This window comes from Xenia sp. Carnegie-2017, unplaced genomic scaffold (assembly GCF_021976095.1).
Source record: "Xenia sp. Carnegie-2017 unplaced genomic scaffold, XeniaSp_v1 HiC_scaffold_14, whole genome shotgun sequence".
Taxonomy (NCBI): domain Eukaryota; kingdom Metazoa; phylum Cnidaria; class Anthozoa; order Malacalcyonacea; family Xeniidae; genus Xenia; species Xenia sp. Carnegie-2017.
The window spans coordinates 9,536,812-9,562,678 of record NW_025813447.1 but is presented as its reverse complement, the minus strand read 5'-3'; the positions used below and the strand labels follow the sequence as shown (position 1 = coordinate 9,562,678).

Genomic DNA, 25,867 nt, shown 5'->3' with positions numbered 1-25,867 from the left:
ATATCGTGTTATTGTCTTTATCGAGGTTTCGAAATACGTCGAGAACTCGAGAGCACGTGTTTTTTGTCGGCTCAATGTGTACATCGTCAGCAGCAGGATGCATTATCCATCAACTTCATGTATGGTCAATGGTTAACAATTGCAAGTTGACAGTTTTGATTAGCAATGATCTACTTTCGCATGAAATGAGATTGTATTATAAGTGGCTTTTTGTAATCGTTATTGTCCTTTTTTTTGTCATCATATGGCGAAATTACTCAACCGACTATCAGGTACGTTACATTATGTATTGTAAAATTATGTACTATACATTATGTATTGTACAATTTTGTGTGTACAATACATAATGGATGTTTATTTGTGTGCTGTCACGACTGTTGACAAAACTAAGAGAATGCAATAATCATGTCTTCATAGTTCAAATGTACTATTATATGGTGGGATATGTAACAGAAAGTAAAAATTATGATACCATAAACCTATTTAGTTCAGGTGATTGCCCATTTTATTTGCTGTAGGACGAGACTTCTTCGCTAAAAGAGAATGATGAGACACCAACATTTCAATGGGTAGAGTTTAAGAGCCATCGAAAGTGCAGGAACTCTGTACAAGGTTACAAGCTTATTGTTGATGATCTAGGTTGGTATAACTCAGATCAGTTTAACCATTTTCCAGTTCAACTAATATGAATTCATTGAATTGCACACTGGTGTAGTTTTTTAAGTAAAAATTATGTTTTGAGCATTTTCATGAGATCATTCGGGACTACTACAGTTTAGTGGACACCTTAGATGCTGACCCAAACCCTAACCCTATAATCCTAACCAAAAATGAGCCCACACTCCACATGTAAGCACTTCAGGTATTTGCTAAACTGCATCCTAGCCGATCATTCTCCTATAGATCTAAGGCATTGTTTACCAGTGATTAATCATTCATTGCAAGAAAATGTTTATTTTCAAAAAGCCATGCGACAGTCATTTTCTTGCAACTTTGTCATTGTCAATCAAATCCATGTTTGCTAGTGAAATTATACCAAAACAATAATTAGCTTTATTTTTTGTGATTACCATCAGTATTTGCCAATATTTGCCTTGAATTTAGAGAATTGATTTTCAACAAAATATACTGTGAAATTTACCATTTTCGTTAAGGTTATATCTGTGAATGGTCAGACAGGCTATCCAATGGTTGCTGCTTCCCTAAAGGTCCATCAACTAATCAATTTGTTTGCAATAGCTGCCTTGTTAACCATTGTTGTAGTGTCTATGAACATTGCGTTTCATGTTGCCTCCATCCCAACAAAGTATGTCAAAATGGTTGCTGTTTATGGTACCTGATGAAATGATAAATTTAAAATTCTTTTCAGAAATTACTTCTTCGCTCAATTTTGGCAAACAACAGTAGAAAGATTCTAAAAATGGTGACTGACCAGTTTGAATTTTGCATTGTCAAATGTCGAACCTCGTCCCAGGTAGACAATTGAAGCAAACTACTATTGAGCTATGCATGGGGGCACTTCATTTGTGCCAAAGAATCAAAGTTACCACACTCTTTATGAGCTGGAATTGTTATCCAGCTGATAATTTATAAGGAGAAATGACTTGAATACATTACCTAGACATTTAAACCGAATGTGATTGTATGGTCTAACTGCCATTTTTTGGTATTTATGGGTCATGACCTTTAAAAATCAAATTTTATTGAACGAGATTTGTGGATTGAGTTTCCTATGCCAGAGCCTGTGCTCTATATCACCTTGAGAATAGCTGACTATTGTCTGTTTGTTCTAGAGTGTTGTCCATGAAAACCATTATCGTAATAGCAAACATAAGCATTGCTTTGGCTTCAAGCTACCTGAAGCTGAACCTTTGTAATTGAAGTGGAGGTGTATCTTTGGAAGAATAAGGACAAGACATTTTAGTGGTGAAGGCAAAGTACCTGATGATATTATGTGCTTGGAGAGGAGGGGCAGGAAAGTACCTGATGATATTGGGTGCTTAAAGAGGAGGGGCAGGAAAGTACCTGATGATATTGGGTGCTTGAAGAGGAGCGGCAGGAAAGTACCTGATGATCTTGGGTGCTTGAAGAGCAGAGGCAGGAAAGTACCTGATGATATTGGGTGCTTGAAGAGTAGGGGCAGGAAAGTACCTGAAGATATTGGGTGCTTGAAGAGGAAGGACAGGAAAGTACCTGATGATATTGGGTGCTTGAAGAGCAGAGGCAAAGACTACATGAAAAACCAATTAGGTTTTTTTTCTTACAATCCTTGTAAATGACATTTCTGGTGCAAAATGCATCATTTGCAATCTTACAAAATCATTTAATTTTGTCTTTTTTATTTACATGCATCATGTAATGATAATGTAATGATAACTTGCAATCTTGCAGAGAAGGTGAATTCCAATTCTAGCTCTTTCAAGAATTCTCATCAATAACTATCACAATTTGTTGTGTATATGAACCAATCAATTTACTTTGCATGGCTTGCATATGAAAAAACTGATTGAATAGTCTTGACAACCAATGATCAATCATATTCACCCAAACCAAGAGATTTTCGAAATGAGGCACCATCACCCTTGGTTGCAATCTACAAAATACAAGTTTTAAGATATTCTTGGACAAATGGCCATCAATAGAAATCATATAAATTACCTTGTTGATTTCCACATGCCTTTCGTAACTCACAACTTCTTCAATAATTTCACCATCACCTCTCACTAGCCTGAAAATGTATTGTTTAAAAATCTGAAAAATGCTCCCTGTTACATCGAGAATGCTCACAAAAATAGTTTAAGGCATTTTATTTTCAGTATATCATGTTTTACCACAAAGAGCATCACTTTTTAAGAGTGATACAAAATTTTTAATAATTCAACATTTTATTTGTAGCGGACATGTGACTAAACATTTTGTTTGAAAGTCTTGATATGATGTTTTCCAGATATAATTCACTTATCTGTTATATGTCAATACTACTGGTGTACATAACAGAATTCTTCCAATGCAAACAACATGTTAAGTTTATCACTAAACCTGTTTCTCCCTGAATCTGGATCAAACACTCTTCGAACTTCACTTTGTTTTTTCTCATATTCTTCCTTGGTCATTGGAGTCATTGCATGCCTGAATGGAAATTACACTTGAAATAAAACTACATATAGTATGGTGGAATACCCTGCCAGGCTGCCACTAAAAATAACCGCATCTTTGCTAACGCTATTGAGCAACTAGGTACATCTATAAATATTCTGCTAAGGGCAGGGGGGACTGCCTCCAATATTTCCTTTGCTAAGGTTCTAATATATGTAACTCAAAATATATGTAACTTAAAATATCAGTCATACACATCAATGTGTACTTTATGTAAGTGACATTTTGGTGGTGTTTTGCTACAAAGAGGACAAGGTCACATTATGTGAAAAAAATAGTAGGGCCACTCCATGGGAATTTTTTATTTGGTCACACAGTTCAATTGTATTTTCTGAACAATAGAAATGCTTAACTGGATAACCGCAGCTATTGTTCATATGGAGTTACATAAGTTGAATCATATTTAGCATATGCATGTGGCTTGTACATGTACATAGTACATAGTATATACATGGAGTATTAACAGAAATTTTGCATGCTCAAAAACTTCATTGCAGTTAAACCTTTTCTTTGTTTTGCTGTCTTCATAGTTATCTCCGGATATCATCATTTCAGACAACGGACAAGGCCCCGTCAAAACATTATCCTGTTTTTCATTTTTTCGCTGTCCATGTTTGGTATCAAAATCCTTTTGATCCCTCTTTCTCTTCTTTTTATGTCGTTTGCTCTTGCTTAGCTCTCTTTCGCTTTCCGATAATGACAAACTTGACTCAACCGGCGAGCTATGCGTAGTTTTCTTGGCTTTTTTTTTGTGCTTACGCCTTTTCTTTTTGTGCTGTTTCTCTTGCGTCGAAGTTGAACTATCAGACTTATTACCTTCTCTTTTTCGTTTCTTAGTCATTTTTATACTGACAAACCTCCCCCCTGCTCACATTTAATGATAACCGTCATTCCTTCTTTGTGAATAATATATGGCCTCTCTATATGACCATATTCCGACTTCTAAAAGTAAAGACTTGCACTATGAACAAGAATTTATACTTTTCATTATGATATTATGTCGTTATGTTATAATTCTTATTTATTACAATTCTGTTAATACTTCTACCTTCAGGGGGAGAAGAATACATAAGTGTGTTATAATCAACACACACTGTTTACATCAACATGGCTGCCAGTTCATCTGGTACAAATCGCTTTACCAGTCAGTTTAGTCCCCGTTCAAGTCATTCTCGTTCAGCTAGTTGGTCACACACAAGAGGCGATGGACAAATAGATCTATCATCGCATTTACAGCCAATAACGACGGTTATTCGCGAACTGGGATTAGGTTTTGGACAGGCAACTTTTACGAATCGAAATTCGCTTGAAATTGATCGCAGCGACAATCCATCTAACTCCGTGTTTGTTGACATCGGGGAAAGAGGGGATGAGAGAGGGATTTCCAGAGTTTTTTCACGGCATGGTACTGATAGTACTAATGGAAGTCAATCCGACACGAATGGCAATGACAGTGGACCCACAAGTACCAGTGGGAATGGTACAAGGGCGAATGGGGATAGAATGGAGTTTCAAGGAGCAATAAAATGGATTGAGAGAAGTGTACCCTTCTTGCTGCTGTTACTTAGTCGTATTATGTGGGACCATCGACTTGGTATGATCCCAATAATAATAAAACACACATCCTTGTTGATGTTGATTGACCATGTTGGTGGAATCCTGAGAACGACCAATGGTGTTGTAGTGTCTGTGTTATGGACATCCTTCTCAACACAACAGTCCTTCTCAAGGCTTCGCTGACCAGGATAATCCACTTCTACAAACATGTAACGATAATCCATGGTTCAAACCATTCATTTCATTCAAAACTTATTAGTTTATTAGTTGCATATGAAACATAAGCTCCCTACTTTGTCTTAAGGGATCCTTGTAGGTGTTGGACTGACAGGAACATTTCTTCATGCCAACAACACCATAAAACGTCAGGTTGCCCTAAAGGTATATATATATATGTATATCAAACTTCATGATTTTCTATAGGATGTTTTTGCAAGTTTCCATGACATTTTAGGACAGGCGACAAAACAGTGTATCATTATGGACGATCATTTTTCTTTGTGGAAATGTCTGCTTTATTTATTATGTATTTTACAGTCAAGAATTGCAGAACTGGTACGATGATTTTATAGTATTTCAACCTCATTGAGTTAAACATGCATATTGAAATCATTCTTTGTCTTAGTTTGATATTTCAACATCCAAATTTTACTCATTTCGATGTATGGATAGTGTTTTGGTGTATATTAATTACAGGTAAAGGCCATGAAAATGTCATTTGTTAAAAATAGGAGCGCATCGCGTACTTTTCATCTTTCATATTTTATACATTAGATTACGTGATTCGGATGGTCACCATGGCATTAAAGTCACTGGTCATAATTGTAGATAAAAGGATACTCCCTTTCAAAAACAGGGTGCATAATGATCCATTCGTTGGGAATTGTTGAAGTTTATCTGCATAGTACTTGATTCAAGTTTAGCTTTTTTTCTGTTGTAGGGAAAATATTATTTATTATTGGAGAGCATGTCCCAATTTTATCGCATACTCACGCCAATTCCTCTGTGGTACCAGTACTTCAGCAATTATAACATTGGAGGAGAATATTTTGCCATATTTTCCACAATATTTTACTTCATCTTGAAGGTACTGAAGTTCGCTCTGTCATTTCCTTTACCAAGTTATATTTCGAGTTTGCGAAAAGAAAAAACTAAAGTCACGACTTCAGATTAATATTTGTCATATTAAAACCACAAGCTTCCGTTCGTTGTTATTAAGCTTTCGATTTTCCAATAACAAATAGAGAGGATGTTTTCATATAGTATCAATAAGAAATCGACATTGCACCCAACTTTTTTGGCTTCCCATGCAACAAAGCCAATTAATGACTGGTCGGGAGCAAATGAAATCGCCAAAGCAAAGATATCCATATTTTTTTACCTCCACTTTCACTGAATTTTTCAAACGTAGGAAAGACGCAAACGGAAAAACTGCAAGATACAAATATATAGTCAAAGTACTAAAAAGAGCACAATAAGATACCACAGAAGAAAGCGTCCGTTGCATCGATAATTTATCAATAACACATTCATATCTTTCTATCTGCGCTAACATTCATTTAAATGAGAGTGCTCCCAATTAGCCATGTAGCTACAAAGCTGTTCGTGAACAACTCTTTTAAAAAATCGCACAATGTTGTGTGATTTGATGTATTTTAAATAACATTCATCTTCAATGTGTTATCTCGGATGTATGTAGATATTTTAACTCATCAATACTCGATTAATTGATTTGCACAAAATACCAACTCCTTTAAATGATTAACTCTTCTAGATATAGTAGTTTATACACGTTGATCGATCGTATATAGGGTGTTTCATTTAACTCGTTGATCGCGTGCAGAAATATTTGGCTCCTTTGAATAATATCACTCGAAGTATGATGATGATGACGATGTTTAATGTTTGTTTTGTTTCTTTCTTGTCGTTACAAGTTACGAATAATAAGAACGAAACTCAAGGAGCTTTTCTCTGCAATAAAAACAGTTCAGCGTGATGTTGTAAGTATACACAGTGAAGTCTTCCTGTTACATAATCATTGTGCTTTGTTTGTTGTTTAGTACTTCCTCTTATATTTATTGTTATATATTTTGTATAGCAATATGGTGCAGCAGCCTCCAAAGAACAGATTAATAAACTTGGAAACACTTGCCCAATATGTCAAGAAGAATTTTGTAGACCTATCTCTTTACGCGGTTGCAGGGTAAGTAGTTAACAGCAATTCGTACTGACAACGTATGATTTCAATTTGAAAGTTTGAGCCACGAAAAATCCACGCGCAACTTTAAAGATGCGCGAGGAAATTGACTTGACCAGAAATCACTGGTACTAGCTAATGCCTATCGCGCAAGGCAATGCCCTTGTTGTGTCATCAATTGATTCAGTAATGCTTGTCCATTTTTCAATGGTTCATTTGTTATATAACTTGAGAAAGATAACAATCATAGAAATTATTTTTATTTCCTATGTGTCTTTGAATACTTTAAGTAACACAATCCAAACTGCCTTGAAACTTCAAGAATTGTTTCGGTCCTTATATTCAACATTCAGTTGTCACTGTTCACTTCTATTGCAGAATCTTGATTCGAATTTCAAAGCTTTCAATATGTCACATTTATTTATTCAGCACATTTTCTGCGAAGACTGTATATCGTTATGGTTTGATCGTGAGCAGACGTGTCCTTTATGCAGAGCTAAAGTTGTTGGAAACCCTTCTTGGCGTGACGGAAGTACGACAGCTTACATTCAACTGTTTTAGCTGTTGCAATCACGTTGAATTTCAAAGAGGATTTGTAATTGTGTAATTTATTTGTAAATAAGAAAAACAACGGGCAACAATATGCATTTTTGTTGTTACAAAGGTAAATAAAGTAGTACATAGGAATATTTTACTCTACAAATGATTAGTAATGGCAACCAATTCTTCTATTGACATCAACTGTCCGTTAATATATTTGAAATTACACTGACATGATCGACAGCAACTAAACTTTCGGTTCTCATTGAGTCTCTCTGACGCCATCTGACGTAATCCAATCAATTTGGCTGCTCCCCGCTTGCTTATTGACGAAAATGCTAGAAATGTGCAAACTTGACTTGATGAGTAACTGTTCGACGTAATATGCCCCGACACAGTTGTTCAATGATTATATGCCCATAATTTGCTACGTTTTTTTTTACGAAAAATGTTGATGGAATGGGTAGAATCGCTTGATGTTACACAATTGTTTCTCGTAGGATGTTTCTCCTTTTTTTCAGCCATTATAATTCTCGGGCTTAAAATTGTGAAACAATAAGTCGATTTCTTTTTTGTGTGATGAAAGAGAGGCACACATAAAAAGCTGACGACAATCAGTTGGTTCAGCTCGTGAATGTCATTAGGTCGAAAAATATTAGTAACGGTAGACCGAGATAAGTCTTACATAACAAACTAATAAAAGCAGTTCAGGACAGACAAGTTTTTCCACAAAGTAATATACGTAGGTTGAATTTGATTAACCAGCGAAAATTATCACAAGATCAGTTATTCATGTGGTGTGACTTTGGCTAAAGAGAGATATCGGCTGGGACGTATTTAGACCTGGAGTGCGATAATATTTACAACATAAGCACAGGAAGCAAGAGAGACAAATAAAGAGTAAACCTCATTGACTTCGCATTCATGAAACCAATGCATATATAAAGAATGAAAATTTGGAGCGAGAAACATATGACAGTGAATAGCAAAGTTCTCTTTTTCTTTTGTTTTAAAGTATTGATCATTGGTTAGAAAGCACTTTTCTATGTCTAATACTTTAAATTCTAACTTTCGCCAAGAAAAACAGACAAACAATCTAAATTATGCAAGAGGACCCCCCGCTTTACGTCATAATTAACATACACACATGTCCCGCACCTTTTCTTAGATGGCTTTTTGAGTGGCGGGTATTCTTCCAAACTCTTCATCAGACGATGTTCATTTTTTGATTGAAAAACAAACAAAACTCTTTAAGTAAACAATTAAAACAAACAGTTCTCGAAAACTTTTCATTTGTTTGCTTTTTTGAATGAAATGTGAGCACAATTCCTATTTTAAGACATGCGCACATTCTTTTCTTTCTGTACATATTTTATTCATCATGTTTTACACTAGCTGACGTGTGTAATTTTAGTTTATATCATGTTTTGACTTTCTTGTTTTGCATTCATTAGGACGTTCCTTGATTCACGCAGTATTAATTTATAACGTAGATATAATATATAAAATTTTAACGTAGATATAATGTATAAACCCACTCCATCAAACGTCATTGATTTTATGTAATGTAAAGACTGTTCTCGCTTTCAGCTGTCCATTTACAAACTATATGTTAAGACATGCCCAACGGGCATCATCAGTCTTCAATTTCGCTGAACGGATTCAGCAGTAAAATCAGCTGCCAAAAAGCTGGACGATAAAAACAGCAGTAAAGTGCAGGCAAAGGAAGCAAGCCCTGTTCATTAACAACTTATCCCAACTGTGAATTGGAACTCAAACAGAGTACTTAAGCTTTGTCGCAAACACAACATGAAAAAAATTCTATGTGGGATATCCGATGTCGCACAACCTTTTAGCGTAAAGAACAAAGACTTAAACGACTCATTCAAGCTATGGCTATTTAGTTTCACAGCGCGATGCATTCATCTGTTTTTGTGAATAAAAAATCTGCCTCATTCATAATAGAATAAGGATTTAGAAGGTTGGATTATCTCTATTAGCAAATATTTAGTCAAAAATCGAACCACAAATTGAAAGGAAGTAAAAAAATTAACAAAAATCAGCAAAGTTAAAAACTGAACTTTGAAATCTTATAAGCATTCCATATTTCTACCAGCACGGCATGATTACTTATTTAGAGTCTTTTCAATGTAACTTGATTCATCCTGTCTCACGGTTAAGTGGATTCGCTTTGTGCTTTTTTCTCAAAAATTGAAAAGATACATACGATTTGTTTCAAAAGGTTTCCCTGGAGATGAATGCTGCCTGTTTTATGTGAGTATAGGAAATGATTATTTTCACAAATAAAAATTTGCTCTTTTATTTGCATGGCAAGAAAAGTTTACATGGAATGCTAAACATTCATAACCAGAGACGAGTGACTGGCTGTGATTGAGAAATAAAGGCTTTTGCTTTTACATTTTGTTCTGTACAATGTCACACTTTTCTTGACCATTGACAATGAGGCGAGGATGATTGCATTTGGAAATACGACATAAAACTCCGCAACGGTGAATATATATTACTATATGTATTTTAGATGAAAAAGAGCGGGTAAATATATCCTATTGTTATCTGCTCTTCACTTATCAATGAAGATATAGCATTGAATTAAGTCTCTTGCATTCGTTTCGTTTCTGGATTTTTACGACCTTCACACACTCTCACTTATTCAAACGCCAAAAATCTATCAACGATAACGCTCATGCAACCTACAGTGTCGGTCGTGCAATTAAATTCGCAGGTTTTTTACTAGGACGTGAAATAGAAGGATCTTGATTTGCCTCGCGCGCAGCTGTCCCTATTTTCGTATTCTTATTCAAATATTGATGGGCGGTGTGGAATACATATTGGTGTATTAACTTCCGAAGCAAATCTCGATTGTTTGTGTACAGTGTTTTTCCTGACGACGTGTTTATCACATTCAGAGATAAACCTCATGCACGAATATTCAAACAAATATAACATAGTCGGACGTATTTGGAGCGAAATTTCAATACGTTTGTTAAAGACATGTGATTTTCCTGAAGGCTGCTGAAGAGTTCTATTAATTGCTGCTCTTGAATGTAGCTGCATAGATGTATCTATCGGCAAGATTAAACTTCAAGTGACAAAATTCAAAAAACGTAAACTATGAATTTAGAGAGTTTGAAAAAATATACTTAATGACACACTTTTTACTGCGCAGTTTTTCTAAAATTCGGACGAGTCGAATATAGATATATAGGTGAATAAACAAGAGAGTCAGAGTCAACAATAAAGCCATTTATATATATAAGTGTTTGCGCAACATTTGTTTTAATATCACGTTAATCTGAAAATGACGTCCCTTGTAGTCCAAACGTCTCTATACGCCTCGTACGGTGTTCACTGATAACGATAAAATTTAAAAATTATCTTTACAAACACTGAATAGCAATGAGTTACAAGGAGTGCGGGGCAACTTTCATTCAAACTTTGCACACACATAAAATTAGCATATAACGCGGGGTTTTTGCTGAAATAACCGCCAAAGCACAAAAAATAGTAGCTATTTAACATTAGTAATGATAAAAGCATTCAAACAAAATTGGTTTGCACATATTTGCAATCAATTGATGTAAACAAATGATGATTTATCCGAAATGACTTGCATGCAGCTAATCTTTTCCATAAGAGGACATAAAAATATGTCGGTTTTGAAAACACTTTTTCCATGATTAAACAGAGGGTCGACTTGATAATATCCATAAGCGATTCAAATAAAAAGAATGTGTATAAGTCCATTTAAACAACATACATAAAATGGCAAACTGTTTCTTTTTTGTTTTTCTATCACGACAGCTGATTCATTTGAAATGGAGATAACGTCAGCATGGTCAAGACACGAAAAACGTATAGTGTAAAAATTAGCATTAACATTAGACTTAAAAAAGATGAACATTCGCAAAAATCATGTCCATATACCTATAGTCACAAAATAAAATGTCGCGTTCTGTCAAACGAAAAAAGCATGTAGTAAAGATAAAAATAGCTGAAAAGACAACAATATTTCTATTGATAAAAATTAATACCAAGTCATATAAGATCTTTGTAGAAAGGAAGAACTTCTTTTTTTACAAATTCAACATTAGTTTAACGTCTATATCCTCATTAAAATCACAATAGTACATACATGAGAACAAGCGATCATGTATAGACTAGATACTTCAGGCAATTATGTAAAAGCAAATATCTTGATACTGAAAACAGCTGTTCCTTCAAGCACAAATATATTGCGCTCCTTATTTCAGTCTAATTCAGCATGAACGGGGAGCTTTCATTCATATCACACGAACGTTTCTACTATTGAACCATTTGAATATTGAACTACGACAACCTTTAGAGTACAAACATATTTTTCCACCTGTGAAATTTGTTCCATTTCTAAACAATGGAACAAATTACATTCTGTACAAATAGAACGAAGTCCCATACAATTTATTCAATTCTTTAATAGTCTGAAGTAAATTGTGACAACTGCAATCGCAATAAATCGCAAAATTTTTATAGAAACTGGAATCAGTCGTGGGAACTGGGAAATATATTTATGTATACATATAAGGCCTTCAATATTTCTTTCATATTCACAAACGCTGTAGTTACAATGCGCATCATATATGAATGATAAACAAAAAAGTGTTAAATAAAAATACTACATGGAATTATCTAACACTGAGGTATATAGAACTGTGCTAGGATATCGCTAGAAATTGATCTTTAGGACCATTTGTGTTTTGTAACATGCATTTCAATGACTCGTCGATTTTTTGTCTTGGCTTAGAGGGAGAGCGTACAATGGGAGATGATGCGTTGGTAATCATATACGCATAAATAGATGTCTTCATCTATTTTACTCTTTAATTTTGCATTTTGTCGGTCAATGTTTACTGCTTGACAAAAATAGAAGCAGCGATTGAATGATTGCAATGGGTATGATAATGCCCTTCGATTTTTTTCTATCATGGTATGACTGTATGGGGAAAAAATTCAAGCTAAAGTTAGTGTTGGAGTTGGAAAAAACGTAATTCGACGAACGCACATGACAGCAGTACTACGCAGTCGGAACTCCCTCTAGTTACTTTGATCTCGGTTTGCCAAGGCAGAATACAGCTAATTTCCATTGAGTGACAAGCCTATTGACAATGGACAAAAATCGCGCACAGGCAAAATAATGTCCACATACTGAATTCTTACAAGAGTGTGATGCTACAATCCCATTGAGTTCAGGAAACTACACAACATCGTGGAACTAGAAACGAACGTCATTTTAAGTTTTCTGCTGTGCTTTTGTCATTCTTAGCGAATCCTCGTGCAGGCCTTAACACAACAAGAATGTTATTACAAAAAACGACACAATACTTAAACAATCTGCCGTCTGCACTTGAATAACGCAACATATAAGCACACATACTTTGCGCATGCAAAAGGAGACTCGAGTTTATATATGTGCGTCGCACAATGAGGGTGTTGAGAATTACGGGTTATTCAAATAGATTTCACGCGGCTTCATGATATATTCAGAATTTTTATGAGGCCGACAGCTGGAGTATAGGCGGGGAACCCTCCTATCGTGCGAAATAAAAGAGTTAAGCGTTGTGCGAGTATATGAATTGGTAAAAACAAACCGAGGACTTCTTGCTTGCAGCAGAACGGCGTTTGTGTTAACGCACTGATATCTGTAACGCCATAAACATCAATTGGTTTCATTTCGTATATTGCAACACGCGAACGCTATTTACTCTGTCTACACATAATGGTGCAATGTAGCGGATGTAATTTGCCAATATCCGACAAATACTTGTTAAAAGCCTTAGATTGTATGTGGCATACAAAATGCTTGCAATGCGACGAGTGTAAACTACAGTTGACTGAGAAGTGCTATTCAAGAGAGGGGAAATTGTATTGCGCCAAAGATTTCTATAGGTAATGTGCGCAAAGTTTTAATCCACGTAGTAAATAAGGTTAAGCATGTATTTTGCGAGTGCCAGTAAGTTTATGATAGCCTGCGCATAGATTTTACGGTAATTTGCTGCATCAATCGTGAGACAACTGCCTTTGTAGATTGTATCAACATGTTGTGACTAATAAAACACAATTGCATTCTTACAACTTGAACAGGCGTTACGGCACAAAATGCTCTGGATGTGATGAGGGTATCTTGCCAACTAACTTGGTGAGACGAGCGAAAGGAATGGTTTTTCATGTTCAATGCTTTCACTGCTCTGTCTGCATGAAAGAAATTACAACTGGTGACAAACTGTACCATGTTGGAGGAACAAAATTTGTTTGTGAAGAAGATTATGATGTTCAAATTCAGGAGATAGAAAGTATGTACTATGTCTTTTGCGTTTGTACACGAATTTATAGACCAGCTTGCTTAAAGTCAGCTTATATTTCCTCCATAAAATAGACTTTGTCTGATGCCTTTCAGAGGCAAAATTTCTAGCCAGTAGCGGTCAATGAATACTTTGACAGCATAGATTTTTCTTTTGTACACGCTACATTAGCTAAAAACTAACTGAAAACTAACTGGAAAACTTAGCTGAATGACCTCTTAAACAACGATTTATCAAGACAATTGCTTCTATGTTATGGCCTTAAAATACAATCCAATTCAACATGCACATGTAGGCTTGGAAGATCAAGATATAAATCACGTCCACTACCTATAAATACTTCTGCCTGATTTTAGATGGTGGATCGCCATCAGTGAAAGTTGAGACTGAAACAGAAGAAATATTGAAAGATGAAGATGATTCTGCAATTGAAGAGGAAGGCGAAAACGGTCCAAACGGAAAACGTCGTGGTCCAAGAACCACAATTAAAGCAAAACAACTCGAAATCCTCAAGGCTGCATTTTCTGCCACACCAAAGCCAACAAGGCATATGAGAGAGAAACTTGCTCAAGACACTGGATTATCGATGCGAGTTATTCAAGTTTGGTTTCAGAACAGACGCTCGAAAGAGAGACGTTTAAATAACAGCGGACTAAATGGACAACAAAACCGTAATAAATCTAGAACACCACGAAAGCTATCAGAAAATCACGACTTGCTCGAAGGGATGGTTGGCGCCTTATTAGATTCACAAGGTGGACTAAATGCATCGGGTATGTTGATAGTATAGCATCTCGTAATTGCATGCTGATATTTCATTCATTGTTTGCATCATAACACAAATATAAATCTCAGTAAATGAATAGCAAACGTACATTCTATATAATCCAAGAATGCAAGCATGTATTGCCGGCCAGCGTTTATATGCACTCAAATGTATACCTTTACACACATATACATCATATATTTCCAAATGCATAGTATTTTCAAAACAATGTTTAGACACACTTACCGTTGATCTCGCGGATGAAGGAACATAAAACTTTTCTGCGCGTGAATTAATATACATGTATCTAAATGAAAACAATAAAAACTGTTCGATTCTCTGTGTACACAACTAAGTTTGAGATAACCAATAAAAGTAGATGGTTAAACAATCTCTTTACGGCGACACAGAAAATTACATTTGCCCAACAATAGAACGCAGTATACTCAACTACTCATTCGATAACTTATATTTGTTTTGGATAAAGAGCCTTGTTATCAGGCCATTTTGTGGTTTTACTTCCAATATTCTTTCTACGCCATAGTCAATTAATTATACTTTCTATCAGCCTTTAAGTCCAATGAACTAGAAAGGAATTCACGTGCATCTCTTAGAACGATATAATTGAACGGCATAAAAGATCGAGCGAAGGATGCGAAAATGTTTATAAAACGTCGTTTTCGTTGAAAGATTTCAGCTTGAACTTGAACTGCGCCATATGAAAAGAAAGCACAGTTGTTTACACTTCAAAGCATTGCAGTATTTTCGACAAATAACAAATAATATTTTTATGAGAAGCAAAGGATTATAAGCTTTTATAAACCACGCTACATCAAATAAACCCTAGCAAACTGTAGTATTCCTATCAACGTATTGCATTTTAATGCATATTGTTTCATTTTAGTTTTAAAACCGTTGCGATATACATTCACAAAACATGATCGGTCATTCGGTCTGTATCGTCCCAAAATAAGAATCCTCAAATCCCGACACGGAATGCTTATGTAAGGTCTATCTTTGAAAGAAATTATCTTTTACAATTTTTTCATCATCCAATGAATTTCAAATTTTCTGAGAGACATATTTTATTTCATTTACATGCTAAATTCTCTTGTGAAGGATGCCTCATTCTAAGTACAGACATACACTAAAAAATGCACCAAATGTCCCCAACGTTGAGGCGTTCCAGTCATAAACTCTTCAATGATTCATGTACGAAGTGGCGGTCACTTTATCTCAGTTGTTTGAAACCGCTAACGAGCGTAAAAACACTTGGTTAGCTTCAAATTTGAAGTGCGAAGGCTGCAACTTAAGAGTCAACTGTTTAATTTGATGACTGAGGTTGTTAAATTAAGGACTTATGTACATAGCGCTCATTAAGGAATTGTATATAAGCAAAAATATACGGAACATATCAATACATAGGCGAGTTAAGATGCATATATTGCTTAGTTACATGCACATTCATATCAAAAATGATTGCGAAGTATCTTCAGTGCACGTTTTCCACGCAGCTACGCCTTAAAAAACTGACTTACACAAGCACTTTAGGTATATTTTGAACCTTGGTGATAAAACGCCCCGCACACTTCAAGCATAACTAGAAAAACCGCAATATTTAACATCAAGCGACTTTCTTAAGATAAAATCTCAATCTGTAGGCAGGCTCAGATAGCCTATCGAAAAGGGAATATGTGAAATAATTATAAAGTTAAATTTTGGAATGTACAGTCCATGCATGAGTAGGGGTGTTCACGTGATCAAAAAGATTGTTGTGTAGGCTATTGTAAAACATATCATGCTTGAATTACAGAATTCATTTGGATTGTCAACCCAAAATATGAACGCCTTGATAGAACGAATGTGGGATGACGATGTGGCAGATGTGAAATATCCTAGCGTTTCTTTAAACTACGCAAATCTGTCGAAGACATCTGCCAATGACAGATGTCTCCAACACAAAAAAAACGTGAGTCACACTTTACTGACTCATCCGTAATAAACGGTAGTATACATGGAGTTTTCTTGATTTTTTCGCTGTATGTTTTACAAAAGCAATCGGGAGAAGTTGAAAGGCCAACCAAAATACTTAACTTTGCGCAAACTTACAGATAACAATATCTGATATCACAATTTATAAAGTAACAAACTTATATATATAAAATAATTTGTGAGTGAAAAAGTGCATGTATATATTGTCTGTACAAGTATAATAGAAATGTAGCATTCATATATGAATACGTATCGCAATATCAAGACAAAGGAGAGTAAAATAGTAGCTACATGAAGTACATTCTCAATTTGATGGTGAAACTTTTAGTCGCTAATAGTTTTAGCGTTACATCGTAAAGAATTGTTTTCTACTGAGTGGATTCATATGTATCATGTGAACAAGGTCAATGGTTGAAGAAATCAGTTGTTGAAATAGTCACGGGCGTGCTAGCCATCAAAGATTAGGGAAGACAGCAATCCAAAATTGCCTAATTTGTCTACGCGAATATATACCCACATGTTTTTTTTTATATAAAAAGTTAAAATTGCCCAAATCTTAGCTATTTTTACATTTTTCATTTATACGAATTAAAATCAACCCTGTGTTTCAGAATAATATCAAATAAATGATTTTGGCATGAAAGGGCGATAGAAGGAGAGTCAACACATTGGCTAACCCGTGGCAATTAAGAAAGCACTCGTGTTCTACGTAAAAGTAACAGCTTTTTAGAATGACAAATAAAATGTTTGAAGAGACAATGATAATGTAGTTCATCGATATCAACATTGAAGTGTACAAAAATCTATAATACAAAAAAGATCTGAGTATCGTAGGACAGATGATACTCCTATATAGCATACCTATATTTCTTGCTGATATAGTATTCCTCGTGCATAAATACAGATTAAAAGTATGGGTACAACGAGCAGGAAAATATGTTTGTGATTATTATTCTGCTTTAACTTCCAAATTATATTTATCTTTAGTGGATTTGCTTGGAAACGGCGACTACTACAACAACGCAGGAATTTATCCCCAATACGAAAGCAGACAGTTCGACGTCCATCAACGCCTGGATGGAGGTCTAGCGATGAACAGTAATATAACGACAGATAACAGCTATTCAAACATTCTTCGTCAGCATGCCAACCCACCGTACATGAAGTTTTCTCAACATGCAACCCTGCATCATTCGCCAATACAGAATGCCAGCCAAGAGAGTGGATTTTACCAAAACAATACTTATTCATACGAAGCTAATGCACTCAATCTTCATATGAATAGCGTACCAGCAATGTGGTGAGACATGTTAGGTTGTGTTAGGAACATTCGATTAGCAATTATTTTAATTCACGTGGATGTTGTAAATGAATTAAAACAAAACAAAACACTGTTCTCAGTACGTTCACAAAAACGAATACCAGACGACCAGTTTGAAAATAAAAAATGACGTATGGTTTAAAGGTTAAAATCTGAGATAGTTTACTTCGCAACAGACAAACTTTTGTTTTAAAATAGTACAGATCAAAACTGACAGTCCTACAAATGTGTTTATAGCACCGTGTTGTCCTGTTTTAATTCATGCAAATTTTTGATGCTGAAATGGCAATCTTCGAGCTATGTGATCTATTATACAAGACGTCTTCACATCGACTCAGACGAGGAAATAATATTTTTATGTTGTCTGCATGATAATCAAGGGAGCAGTATGCTATTTTATCGATAAATAGGAAACACAGACTTACAAAAAATTATTCAATGTAAATCTATGAAGGCATCCACGTCAGTATAAATTAAAAAATTCAACTCAAGATTCCTTCAAGCCTTTTTCATAAACTAGGGAGGCGCAGCCATTGCTTCACACGTCTATCACCATGCAAACACTAGGTTTATCAATTGATCGTTATAATTGAAATCAGGTTGAGCTTGTTTTCTTCCTGTACAAATGTCATAAAATGTCATACATACAAAAAATATGAAAGTTGTATTGAAAATGGAACTATTGATTTACAGTGCTAAAGTATCGTCCTGGTTCTTGCATGATAATGATCTGGATAAAAACGAGCCGCTGTCCTCTCTTTAGAAAAACTCAACTGGAGAAATATTTGATGTGATACTTTCATTGTTGCATAATTATATTGTACTTTGCTGAAAAAGCCTGCGCGTATTTCGTTCAGTTTTACGCAAAAAATAAATTTCAAGTGTGAAAATATGAATGCAAAAATGTATATAGAACAAGACATAGTATATTACAATAGTGAAATTACGTAATTAAAATCTTAAATGAAATACTACAATATAGATTATGGAGAAATGTTATCGTCTTTTAAATATGGCAAAAAATCCACATATGTTAAAAAAATTACCCAGAGTCTGAGAGAAACCGTCTGTAAGTTTTTAATGTAGTTGTTCTAAATTTATTTTTCTATCATGTCATGCAAAGTAAATGTCTGTTTACCGAACATGATAATTTATGTATGAACAGTTTCTTTTTCAATATATTACTACATAACCAGAAACTATACTAAATTCAACACTGTATAACTCAAAAAGAGCTCTTCCATGACAGGAAACTATACTGCATGCATGGGGAAAAGGAAACGCAGGTCCCTATTCATGCTGTGAATGTGGACAAATAGTCTCATTGGTGCAATGGAGAAGCAACTGAACAAACAAATGTTCACACGCAAGCAAACATGTTAGACATATCATAACTTCCCGGACAAACATTTTCAAGGTAAGAGGTTAGGAATGTGTCAAAACTGCTCTCAATAGTTGACTTCGATGGTTGGATACACGACAATCTCAAATAAAGATCTTGGCTCATTGCAAGAGCTTGCACATCAACTAAACACGTGACACATTTTATGTCTTTTTGTTAAAACCCTTTTGCTGTTTATGTTTGGCTCTCTTTGCCAATTGACTCGATTGGCTGCCTCTGTTGATCGCATTATAGCAAAAGAAACAGCATGCATGTCTCCGAGATTTCATATAATAGGGATAATGGGATTGAACACTGTAACCAAATATTTAAGTCGAAGGGATCCGTTTGATTTGCAAATAGAAGTTATATAAATAATCATAGCAAACAACGGTTTATACAAAATACTTTATAATGTTAAATTGTAGTCTTCAATTTAATAAAGTAGTTAGATTCGTCGTCCTAAATTTTATATAATAAAACCGTATTCTTAAATTTATAATATAGTTAAATAAATTTAGCATTGTAAATTTCTAAGGATTATAATAAAACATAAAATGAGAAGGATTAAAGATAAAAGAATTATTCCACTACACTTTCATAAGCAATATAACTTTTCTTCAGCAGGCACATAGGAACAAGGAGGCGACAATGGCCAAGCCCAAACCCTAAACGATTGACTTAACAGCGTACCTTTGTGAATTTGTATTTTACTTCTTCACTACACCATCTTCTCGCCTGAAGAGCAGATGAGATGCTATACAGTATGTATAAAAAAGACCTTTAGAAATTACTCTATTGCAAAATTTCAATGTCTTATAATACTTTATGTGCTTGTTGGCTTAGCAGAGTGATCACGCATTGATTTTATCACAAATTCTTGGTGTGCAAGTTATGTCCAATGGTTATGTCATGTCCGCCATGTTGGATGATTTCAATAAAGGACGTTTCATTTACTGGCCTTGTTTACGATGCTAATGTCGCAAATGTCGTGCAATATGGCGAAATTCCACTGTTCTATCAATCCAAAAGGAATGGTTCTACACCATATATACGTTATTTCCAAATGCTTTCATTTTTTGATACACCATGTATCGCACTTACTGCGGACATCTCTAAATGGAGTGACGACCCAACTCCTTACTTATAAATGTCTGTACATATCGCCCAAAACTGCAAAGTAGAATGTAGTTTGCATGGCGGTAAATAAAAGTTTGGTTGGGCTGGGGAGGGTTAGGGTTGGGGTACGATGTACTAACACAATCCACAATATTTTGTTCAGTAAAATTAGATCCAGAAAGTCGATACTTATTTAGCACAAACTAAATTACTAACACATTTATGCAAGAGAAATCGGAAAAGCAGCATTTTGTCAAAATAAACAAAAAAAAAACAATTGGACGATTTACAATTTCGTTACCGTAACGGTAACTACGGTGAGATCAGAGGCAGATACTTTTATTTCAAAACCATATACGGTAACTGTACAGGGTTGCGAGAATTAATAAGAGACCGAATCATACGCTCTCGCGATAGACACGTGACCACACAAGATGATGTAAAGAAAAAATAAACTAGTCTAAAGTCTAATCGTCGACATTTTCACCATTCTTTTCAGGTGATTGCTTCAATGGAGACTTGGAACGACTTTTGGATTGCTTTGGTGATTTTGAACGAGATTTTGAGTCACGTGACTTGGATCTCGAGCGCAGAGACCTTGAACGAGATCTGGATGCTGATCTTGAACGCGATCTAGAGCGCGAGCGAGAATGTCGTCTGGAACGTGATGACGATCTTAAAAAAGTTGAAAGCAAATTACTTTGATTCTTCATGGTTCATGGTAGCAATATTGGTAAAATGTAGATAATAAACTCAAAAATTCACTACTGTAGAAAATACGACGATGAATTATTGATATCATACGCTGTAAGTTACTCCATGCTTGCGCAGCAACAATGCTAATCAATCCGTATTTCATACTTCATTGCTCAGTGTAGCACATGTTTATGCAAAGTTTTGAGTTTTAAGTTACATATGTATAATACAGTTCGATTGTAAACAATAATTTATGATGCTGGATTGATGGCTACGAACATGGCAGTGGAAACATCTTGGAAATACAGACATTAAGATTTGTTACAAAATGTTTATAGTATATGGTTTGAATGGAAACATATATTATTTAGGAAAAGATGTTTAATATGTTTTCACAGGCTCATGCAAACTAATGGAGACCAATGCTGGAAGAACTCGAGCGCAGATCAGCGCAAACCAAAAACATCATATACTTTTTTTATAAAATGAAAATAATACGAAACGGGCAAATTTAAAATAAGCATTTTAATTATTCCTCTAAAATTTATTTACGATTGGTTTGCGAACTCTCTTTGAGTAATTTATTGACTGAATTGGTTGAGCTTAGATCGGTTAAGGCAAACGCTTCTGTAGACCAATCAGAGCATGCGTTTATAATTGTTTTTATTTTATAATTACTTTATACAGATAGAGATTTACCTAGAACGACTACGAGATCGGGATGATCGTCGACTTTTTGGACTATCCTAAAGAAAACACGAGAAAAATGAATAAATTCTCATGGAAACACGTTGCAAAATAACACTTACATCAATAAGTCGTATCTTTTTGCCATTTAAAGTAGTGCCATCAAGCTTTCTTATAACATTGCGAACATCAGAATGAGAGGAAAACTCAAGGACCCTATATGATGTGTTTAAAACATTAGTGGTCAAAATCATTTCAAAAATAACGTTTATAAGTTCATAAACAATCCTAGTTATCCTACCCTTCTCCTTTAACTGGTCGGTGCGCATCACCATAGGTCACTTCTCCGGCTTGACGTACATAATCTTTCAAATCCTGGGAAAATGTTATAGAAATGTATGAGACCCAAATTCTACAATGGTTGTTTATTAAATATCATAAGGTGTCCTCATTGAGCCAGAAACAATGGCCAAAAAATATTTGGTAACATACTATATGATCATAAATCTAATTTTCATTGATAGCCAGAAGGTGTTGTTTTCAAACAAAATGAAGTATAAATAAACATTGTCTCATATTTGTATGGAATCACTTAAGGTTTTCAAGACCATCAGCTGCATTCAATTGCAAAATTATTTTCATCATATTTTCATTAATTATTTTCATCATATTTCCATTCATTGTTTTGAAAACATTGAAAGCACATTCAAAGCAAAAATATTCTTTTTCATTTACGGTTAAACACATCTCCTCATCTCATCACATTACTGTGAGCATCAAACATCTAACGCGTCAAGCTTCAGTAAGACTTCAATTATCATCATGACATCATGATTGATGACATCATCAGCATCTAACAACATCTAGAGCATCAGACATCTCAAGCATCAGTTATCTCTCGCAGCATGCCTGCTGACCACCACATTGGCACAAGGCTCAGTCAATCACATCTATGCAGCTTACTGAAATAATTTAAATAGGTTCTCAGAATTCATAACTGATTTTAATAATTTTACATAATTTAGCATTTCAAGTATTTTTCATCCAAATTGTAAACCTGTGCTTTTTTAAAATTTGATGGATATACACTAGTTGCAAAGCAAGAACACTTCCATACAAAGATAACTTGAGCTTATCTAGACCTAACAAGATCAAATTATACAAAACATAGGAACAAAACACTGAACACACCTGCCAACTAACTCTTGACGACAGATTTTCAACAAGAACACGCCATGGAGTACGTAATGGAGCACCATATCTAAAACAAAAATGGTTTCGAAAAAAGGCATTTCATAAAAACAAACAATAAGATTTTTCTTGTACTTGTCCCTGCCACGAGCTTGTCTTGGACCTCCACTATAGCCACGAGAGCTGGAGCCACGGCAAGCCTCAACCAAAATTCTATGAAACGAAGTGAACTGATTAACCCGGAAATACAATAACTAAACATAATATCTAAATAATTCACAAATATAGAGATTAATGTTATGAAATTTGAATGGAAGTGGGGAAGCATTAAGTTACAACACCATACATATAACAAGGAAACAATATGACAATATAGTTAGATTGTAATAATGCATATATGCTCCATGGGCAGTGCTGCTGATGAGCATTGAAATATGAAGGTATATGATGCACTGAAAACACAAATTTTCAGATATATTAAAAATGCTGGATACAGGACAATGAAATAGTTCATGCAAAGTTCATGAAATAGTTCTAATTATTCTGCAAATATTAAATAGGAACTGTCACTACAATATATTTTGAAATTACAATTGTTTTTCATTTCACCTTTCACCCAATAACTCTCGATTGTTACAATCATCAACTGCATCCCGAGCATCTCTTGGGTCATCAAATGTCTAAAATAGTAACATGTCAACATACATAGCAATGATTGTACTGACTGCATTACTCTGCATGAATGCACCAGCATTACCATTTAGCACTAACAATACATCAAGATAAACGGTAAACCATAAGGCAAAATTTGGCAAAAATTTTAATGACAAACATTTCAAGGACCTTACCACAAAACCAAAACCATTTTTTAGGTTAATGTCGCGGATCTTGCCACATCCTTGAAGGAATTTCTCCACATCCTTCTCCCTTGTTCCGTATGGCAAACGACCCAAATACACGCGGTATTGATTTTCCATTTTAAGAGAAAAACCACTAAAATTTAACACGATATAATACAGAATGTATACTTTGTCTCTTTTTCCACGTCATGAAGCACGATTTGAAAGAAATCAATGAGATTTACCTCAAAAATCTTTTGAAAACGCGCTCACTTACTCGGATTTTGTTTGTCTTCTTAAGGTGGTCGTGCTTCCATTAACAGTACGCGTACTTCTCATTTTGAAACTCATCTATTTTTATTTAACAATATTAAATATTTTTTCCTGTAACTTTTGCTCCTCGTCCAATTCTGTGTAATTTTAATGTTGGTTTGATGTAAAACAAAAATAATAATTGTATTTTACAGCCATTCAAAACAAGCAGAGCTCCATAATATGATCGATAGGCTTCAAATTTCAACACGATTGGAAACTTTTCTTCCTGCAAAATTTCCTATAGAAACATGCACACATAAATGAAGTATGGTCTTCCTTATTCATAACATTACAAAAGAAAAAGTTTATAGAAAATCTTTACTTATTTTACAAATGAATTTAGCCGATTTTCCGCATAGTTTTAGTTCAATGGCAGAACGCAAGTCCATTAATAACTTATACTACGAAATATACAAATGGAAAATGAAACATGCACCAAAAAATATCGGAAATTTTTGTGATGGAACTATGAACGACAGTGACAGAAGCAAACTAGTTCGTTGGCTCAGGTAAGTTAAATGCTGCTCGAGTCCAGTCCTCTAGTCAAACATGTGAGTAGGTGTTGGTCATAGGTCAAGCACTTTGTTATTGGACAGCGTATGATTTTGTAATCCTTTTACCTTTTGTAGAAATCTGGAGGACAAAACATCAAGTCAATATTTGCAAGTATTGTTTGCCTTCTCCATACCCGACGAGGAAAGCATGTTGAAAATTCAAAGTCTGGGCAAAGCGATTATTTCAGCTGGTTCAGTAAGTTTAAACTCACTGTAATGCTTCACATTTTCTGTTCGTCAAGAGTTTTTCCAACAATTCAAAATAACCCCTGTTTGCATCAAAGGGCACTGGTTATTGGGAGCATCTTTTGAAGACATTCTATGAAGTCGACGTTATTGCCTTTGATAACAATACAACTTATCCAATGAATATGCATTACACGACTGTTCTCGTAAGTACACGTGTATTCGTTGTTATCCTCGCTTTTGTTTCCGTTTCTGGTTTAGGCATTGTTTGTAACAAATGCGACTACATCATAAATGTTTGTAGACTGAAGGGCCGAAAATACTGGAGAAGTTTGGAGATCGTGTATTGCTTCTTGCGTGGCCAGATAAGGATGGTAAGAAACATACATTCAGGACCTCTTTTAAGGATCTGTGAATGGGGAGGCCTTGTGTTTGGTGCGGTTAGTGGTACCTTGCTTTGGAGGGAGTAGTGAAATTGTCGACTAGGTTTGCCAAAAAAACAGCCCGGGGGGCGGGAGACATGTTCTACAGCTTATATGTTAAAAGAGGCCCGGGTGCAGTTTTTCAAAATTTCTTTCATCAGAGCAAAGTCAATTTTCTCTCGACTGTTTACATCATTACCGAGGTGATATTATCATACATATTGGTGAGCTCCACGGCGAAACACTCTCCTCTAATCCATGGGGTCAATCGACGTCGAAACGTTTCCAATTAGAGATGGCAAAATCTTTCCGTTGTCTGTATCGTCGACGACTTCCAAACTGGCCTGGCTTTATGGACAGTTTTAGCATATGGTGTAGAATATCAACACCAGTAGACTGCGATGGAGGATTGTTTTGTTACACACCTGAAATTTAAACAAATTATTTAACATAGCAATTCACTGATACGCTACACGGGTGCAGGACAACACCGTGAAATAAATTCCGTAAAATTTATTATTTCATTTTATTTATGATCAATCGAATTGTCAATAAATCATTTTTTGCAATAATCGTCTTTGCTTATGAAGTA

The 25,867-nt window shown here is 35.0% G+C and overlaps 6 protein-coding genes across 8 annotated transcripts; 4 read left to right on the top strand and 2 right to left on the bottom strand.

The window, feature by feature from the left end:
• The first annotated feature begins 124 nt into the window (after positions 1 to 124).
• LOC124434923 (SREBP regulating gene protein-like) lies at positions 125 to 2,458 on the top strand. Its single transcript, XM_046984864.1, has 5 exons — positions 125 to 272; positions 519 to 639; positions 1,155 to 1,306; positions 1,370 to 1,474; positions 1,794 to 2,458. Exons 1-5 carry the CDS (start codon positions 129 to 131, stop codon positions 1,875 to 1,877), a joined length of 606 nt encoding a protein of 201 aa, XP_046840820.1. The 5' UTR covers positions 125 to 128; the 3' UTR covers positions 1,878 to 2,458.
• Positions 2,303 to 4,174, bottom strand: LOC124434924 (ADP-ribosylation factor-like protein 6-interacting protein 4). Its single transcript, XM_046984865.1, has 4 exons — positions 3,660 to 4,174; positions 3,040 to 3,129; positions 2,659 to 2,728; positions 2,303 to 2,593 (listed from the first exon to the last, which is right to left on the bottom strand). The coding sequence occupies exons 1-4, from the start codon at positions 3,995 to 3,997 to the stop codon at positions 2,531 to 2,533; spliced, it is 561 nt and encodes a 186-aa protein (XP_046840821.1). The 5' UTR covers positions 3,998 to 4,174; the 3' UTR covers positions 2,303 to 2,530.
• An 84-nt stretch (positions 4,175 to 4,258) lies between these two features.
• On the top strand, positions 4,259 to 7,697 carry LOC124434913 (E3 ubiquitin-protein ligase RNFT1-like). The gene is made up of 9 exons (XM_046984848.1): positions 4,259 to 4,750; positions 5,018 to 5,094; positions 5,168 to 5,268; positions 5,339 to 5,409; positions 5,488 to 5,570; positions 5,654 to 5,800; positions 6,648 to 6,713; positions 6,812 to 6,916; positions 7,340 to 7,697. The coding sequence occupies exons 1-9, from the start codon at positions 4,264 to 4,266 to the stop codon at positions 7,469 to 7,471; spliced, it is 1,269 nt and encodes a 422-aa protein (XP_046840804.1). The 5' UTR covers positions 4,259 to 4,263; the 3' UTR covers positions 7,472 to 7,697.
• Positions 7,698 to 9,624: 1,927 nt separating this feature from the next.
• Positions 9,625 to 18,866, top strand: LOC124434916 (LIM/homeobox protein Lhx1-like). Of its 2 annotated transcripts, none has more exons than XM_046984852.1 (5): positions 9,625 to 9,724; positions 13,589 to 13,797; positions 14,163 to 14,579; positions 17,552 to 17,864; positions 18,579 to 18,866. In XM_046984852.1, exons 1-5 carry the CDS (start codon positions 9,705 to 9,707, stop codon positions 18,646 to 18,648), a joined length of 1,029 nt encoding a protein of 342 aa, XP_046840808.1. In that variant the 5' UTR covers positions 9,625 to 9,704; the 3' UTR covers positions 18,649 to 18,866. The 2 variants fall into 2 exon arrangements, with proteins under 2 accessions (XP_046840808.1, XP_046840807.1); XM_046984851.1 differs by lacking the exon at positions 9,625 to 9,724 and adding an exon at positions 13,052 to 13,393.
• Positions 18,867 to 20,670: 1,804 nt separating this feature from the next.
• On the bottom strand, positions 20,671 to 24,821 carry LOC124434922 (serine/arginine-rich splicing factor 6-like). 2 transcript variants are annotated; one of them, XM_046984863.1, is made up of 10 exons: positions 24,734 to 24,821; positions 24,044 to 24,351; positions 23,808 to 23,952; positions 23,569 to 23,639; positions 23,095 to 23,172; positions 22,960 to 23,029; positions 22,070 to 22,143; positions 21,891 to 21,984; positions 21,781 to 21,827; positions 20,671 to 21,060 (listed from the first exon to the last, which is right to left on the bottom strand). In XM_046984863.1, exons 3-10 carry the CDS (start codon positions 23,934 to 23,936, stop codon positions 20,853 to 20,855), a joined length of 771 nt encoding a protein of 256 aa, XP_046840819.1. In that variant the 5' UTR covers positions 23,937 to 23,952; positions 24,044 to 24,351; positions 24,734 to 24,821; the 3' UTR covers positions 20,671 to 20,852. The 2 variants fall into 2 exon arrangements, with proteins under 2 accessions (XP_046840819.1, XP_046840817.1); XM_046984861.1 differs by lacking the exon at positions 24,734 to 24,821 and having other exon boundaries at positions 24,044 to 24,425.
• Positions 24,447 to 25,847, top strand: LOC124434927. Its single transcript, XM_046984869.1, has 5 exons — positions 24,447 to 24,622; positions 24,743 to 24,863; positions 24,952 to 25,059; positions 25,158 to 25,227; positions 25,437 to 25,847. Exons 1-5 carry the CDS (start codon positions 24,447 to 24,449, stop codon positions 25,709 to 25,711), a joined length of 750 nt encoding a protein of 249 aa, XP_046840825.1. The 3' UTR covers positions 25,712 to 25,847.
• Positions 25,848 to 25,867: the final 20 nt, after the last annotated feature.

Coding starts and splice junctions, on each gene's coding strand:
- LOC124434927 (XM_046984869.1), top strand. CDS start 24,447: ATGAATTTAGCCGATTTTCCGCATAGTTTTAGTTCAATGGCAGAACGC. Junction 24,864..24,951: donor CGATTATTTCAGCTGGTTCA/GTAAGTTTAAAC, acceptor TTTGCATCAAAG/GGCACTGGTTATTGGGAGCA. Junction 25,060..25,157: donor TGCATTACACGACTGTTCTC/GTAAGTACACGT, acceptor AAATGTTTGTAG/ACTGAAGGGCCGAAAATACT.
- LOC124434924 (XM_046984865.1), bottom strand. CDS start 3,997: ATGACTAAGAAACGAAAAAGAGAAGGTAATAAGTCTGATAGTTCAACT. Junction 2,729..3,039: donor CCAGATTCAGGGAGAAACAG/GTTTAGTGATAA, acceptor ATACATTTTCAG/GCTAGTGAGAGGTGATGGTG. Junction 2,594..2,658: donor GGCATGTGGAAATCAACAAG/GTAATTTATATG, acceptor TGTATTTTGTAG/ATTGCAACCAAGGGTGATGG.
- LOC124434913 (XM_046984848.1), top strand. CDS start 4,264: ATGGCTGCCAGTTCATCTGGTACAAATCGCTTTACCAGTCAGTTTAGT. Junction 4,751..5,017: donor TATGTGGGACCATCGACTTG/GTATGATCCCAA, acceptor CTTTGTCTTAAG/GGATCCTTGTAGGTGTTGGA. Junction 5,269..5,338: donor AGTCAAGAATTGCAGAACTG/GTACGATGATTT, acceptor TCTTTGTCTTAG/TTTGATATTTCAACATCCAA.
- LOC124434916 (XM_046984851.1), top strand. CDS start 13,224: ATGGTGCAATGTAGCGGATGTAATTTGCCAATATCCGACAAATACTTG. Junction 13,394..13,588: donor TGCGCCAAAGATTTCTATAG/GTAATGTGCGCA, acceptor CAACTTGAACAG/GCGTTACGGCACAAAATGCT. Junction 13,798..14,162: donor TCAAATTCAGGAGATAGAAA/GTATGTACTATG, acceptor GCCTGATTTTAG/ATGGTGGATCGCCATCAGTG.
- LOC124434922 (XM_046984863.1), bottom strand. CDS start 23,936: ATGGAAAATCAATACCGCGTGTATTTGGGTCGTTTGCCATACGGAACA. Junction 22,144..22,959: donor CGTCAAGAGTTAGTTGGCAG/GTGTGTTCAGTG, acceptor ACATTTTCCCAG/GATTTGAAAGATTATGTACG. Junction 21,061..21,780: donor CGATCTCGTAGTCGTTCTAG/GTAAATCTCTAT, acceptor AACTTTTTTAAG/ATCGTCATCACGTTCCAGAC.
- LOC124434923 (XM_046984864.1), top strand. CDS start 129: ATGGTTAACAATTGCAAGTTGACAGTTTTGATTAGCAATGATCTACTT. Junction 273..518: donor ATTACTCAACCGACTATCAG/GTACGTTACATT, acceptor TATTTGCTGTAG/GACGAGACTTCTTCGCTAAA. Junction 640..1,154: donor GCTTATTGTTGATGATCTAG/GTTGGTATAACT, acceptor ATTTTCGTTAAG/GTTATATCTGTGAATGGTCA.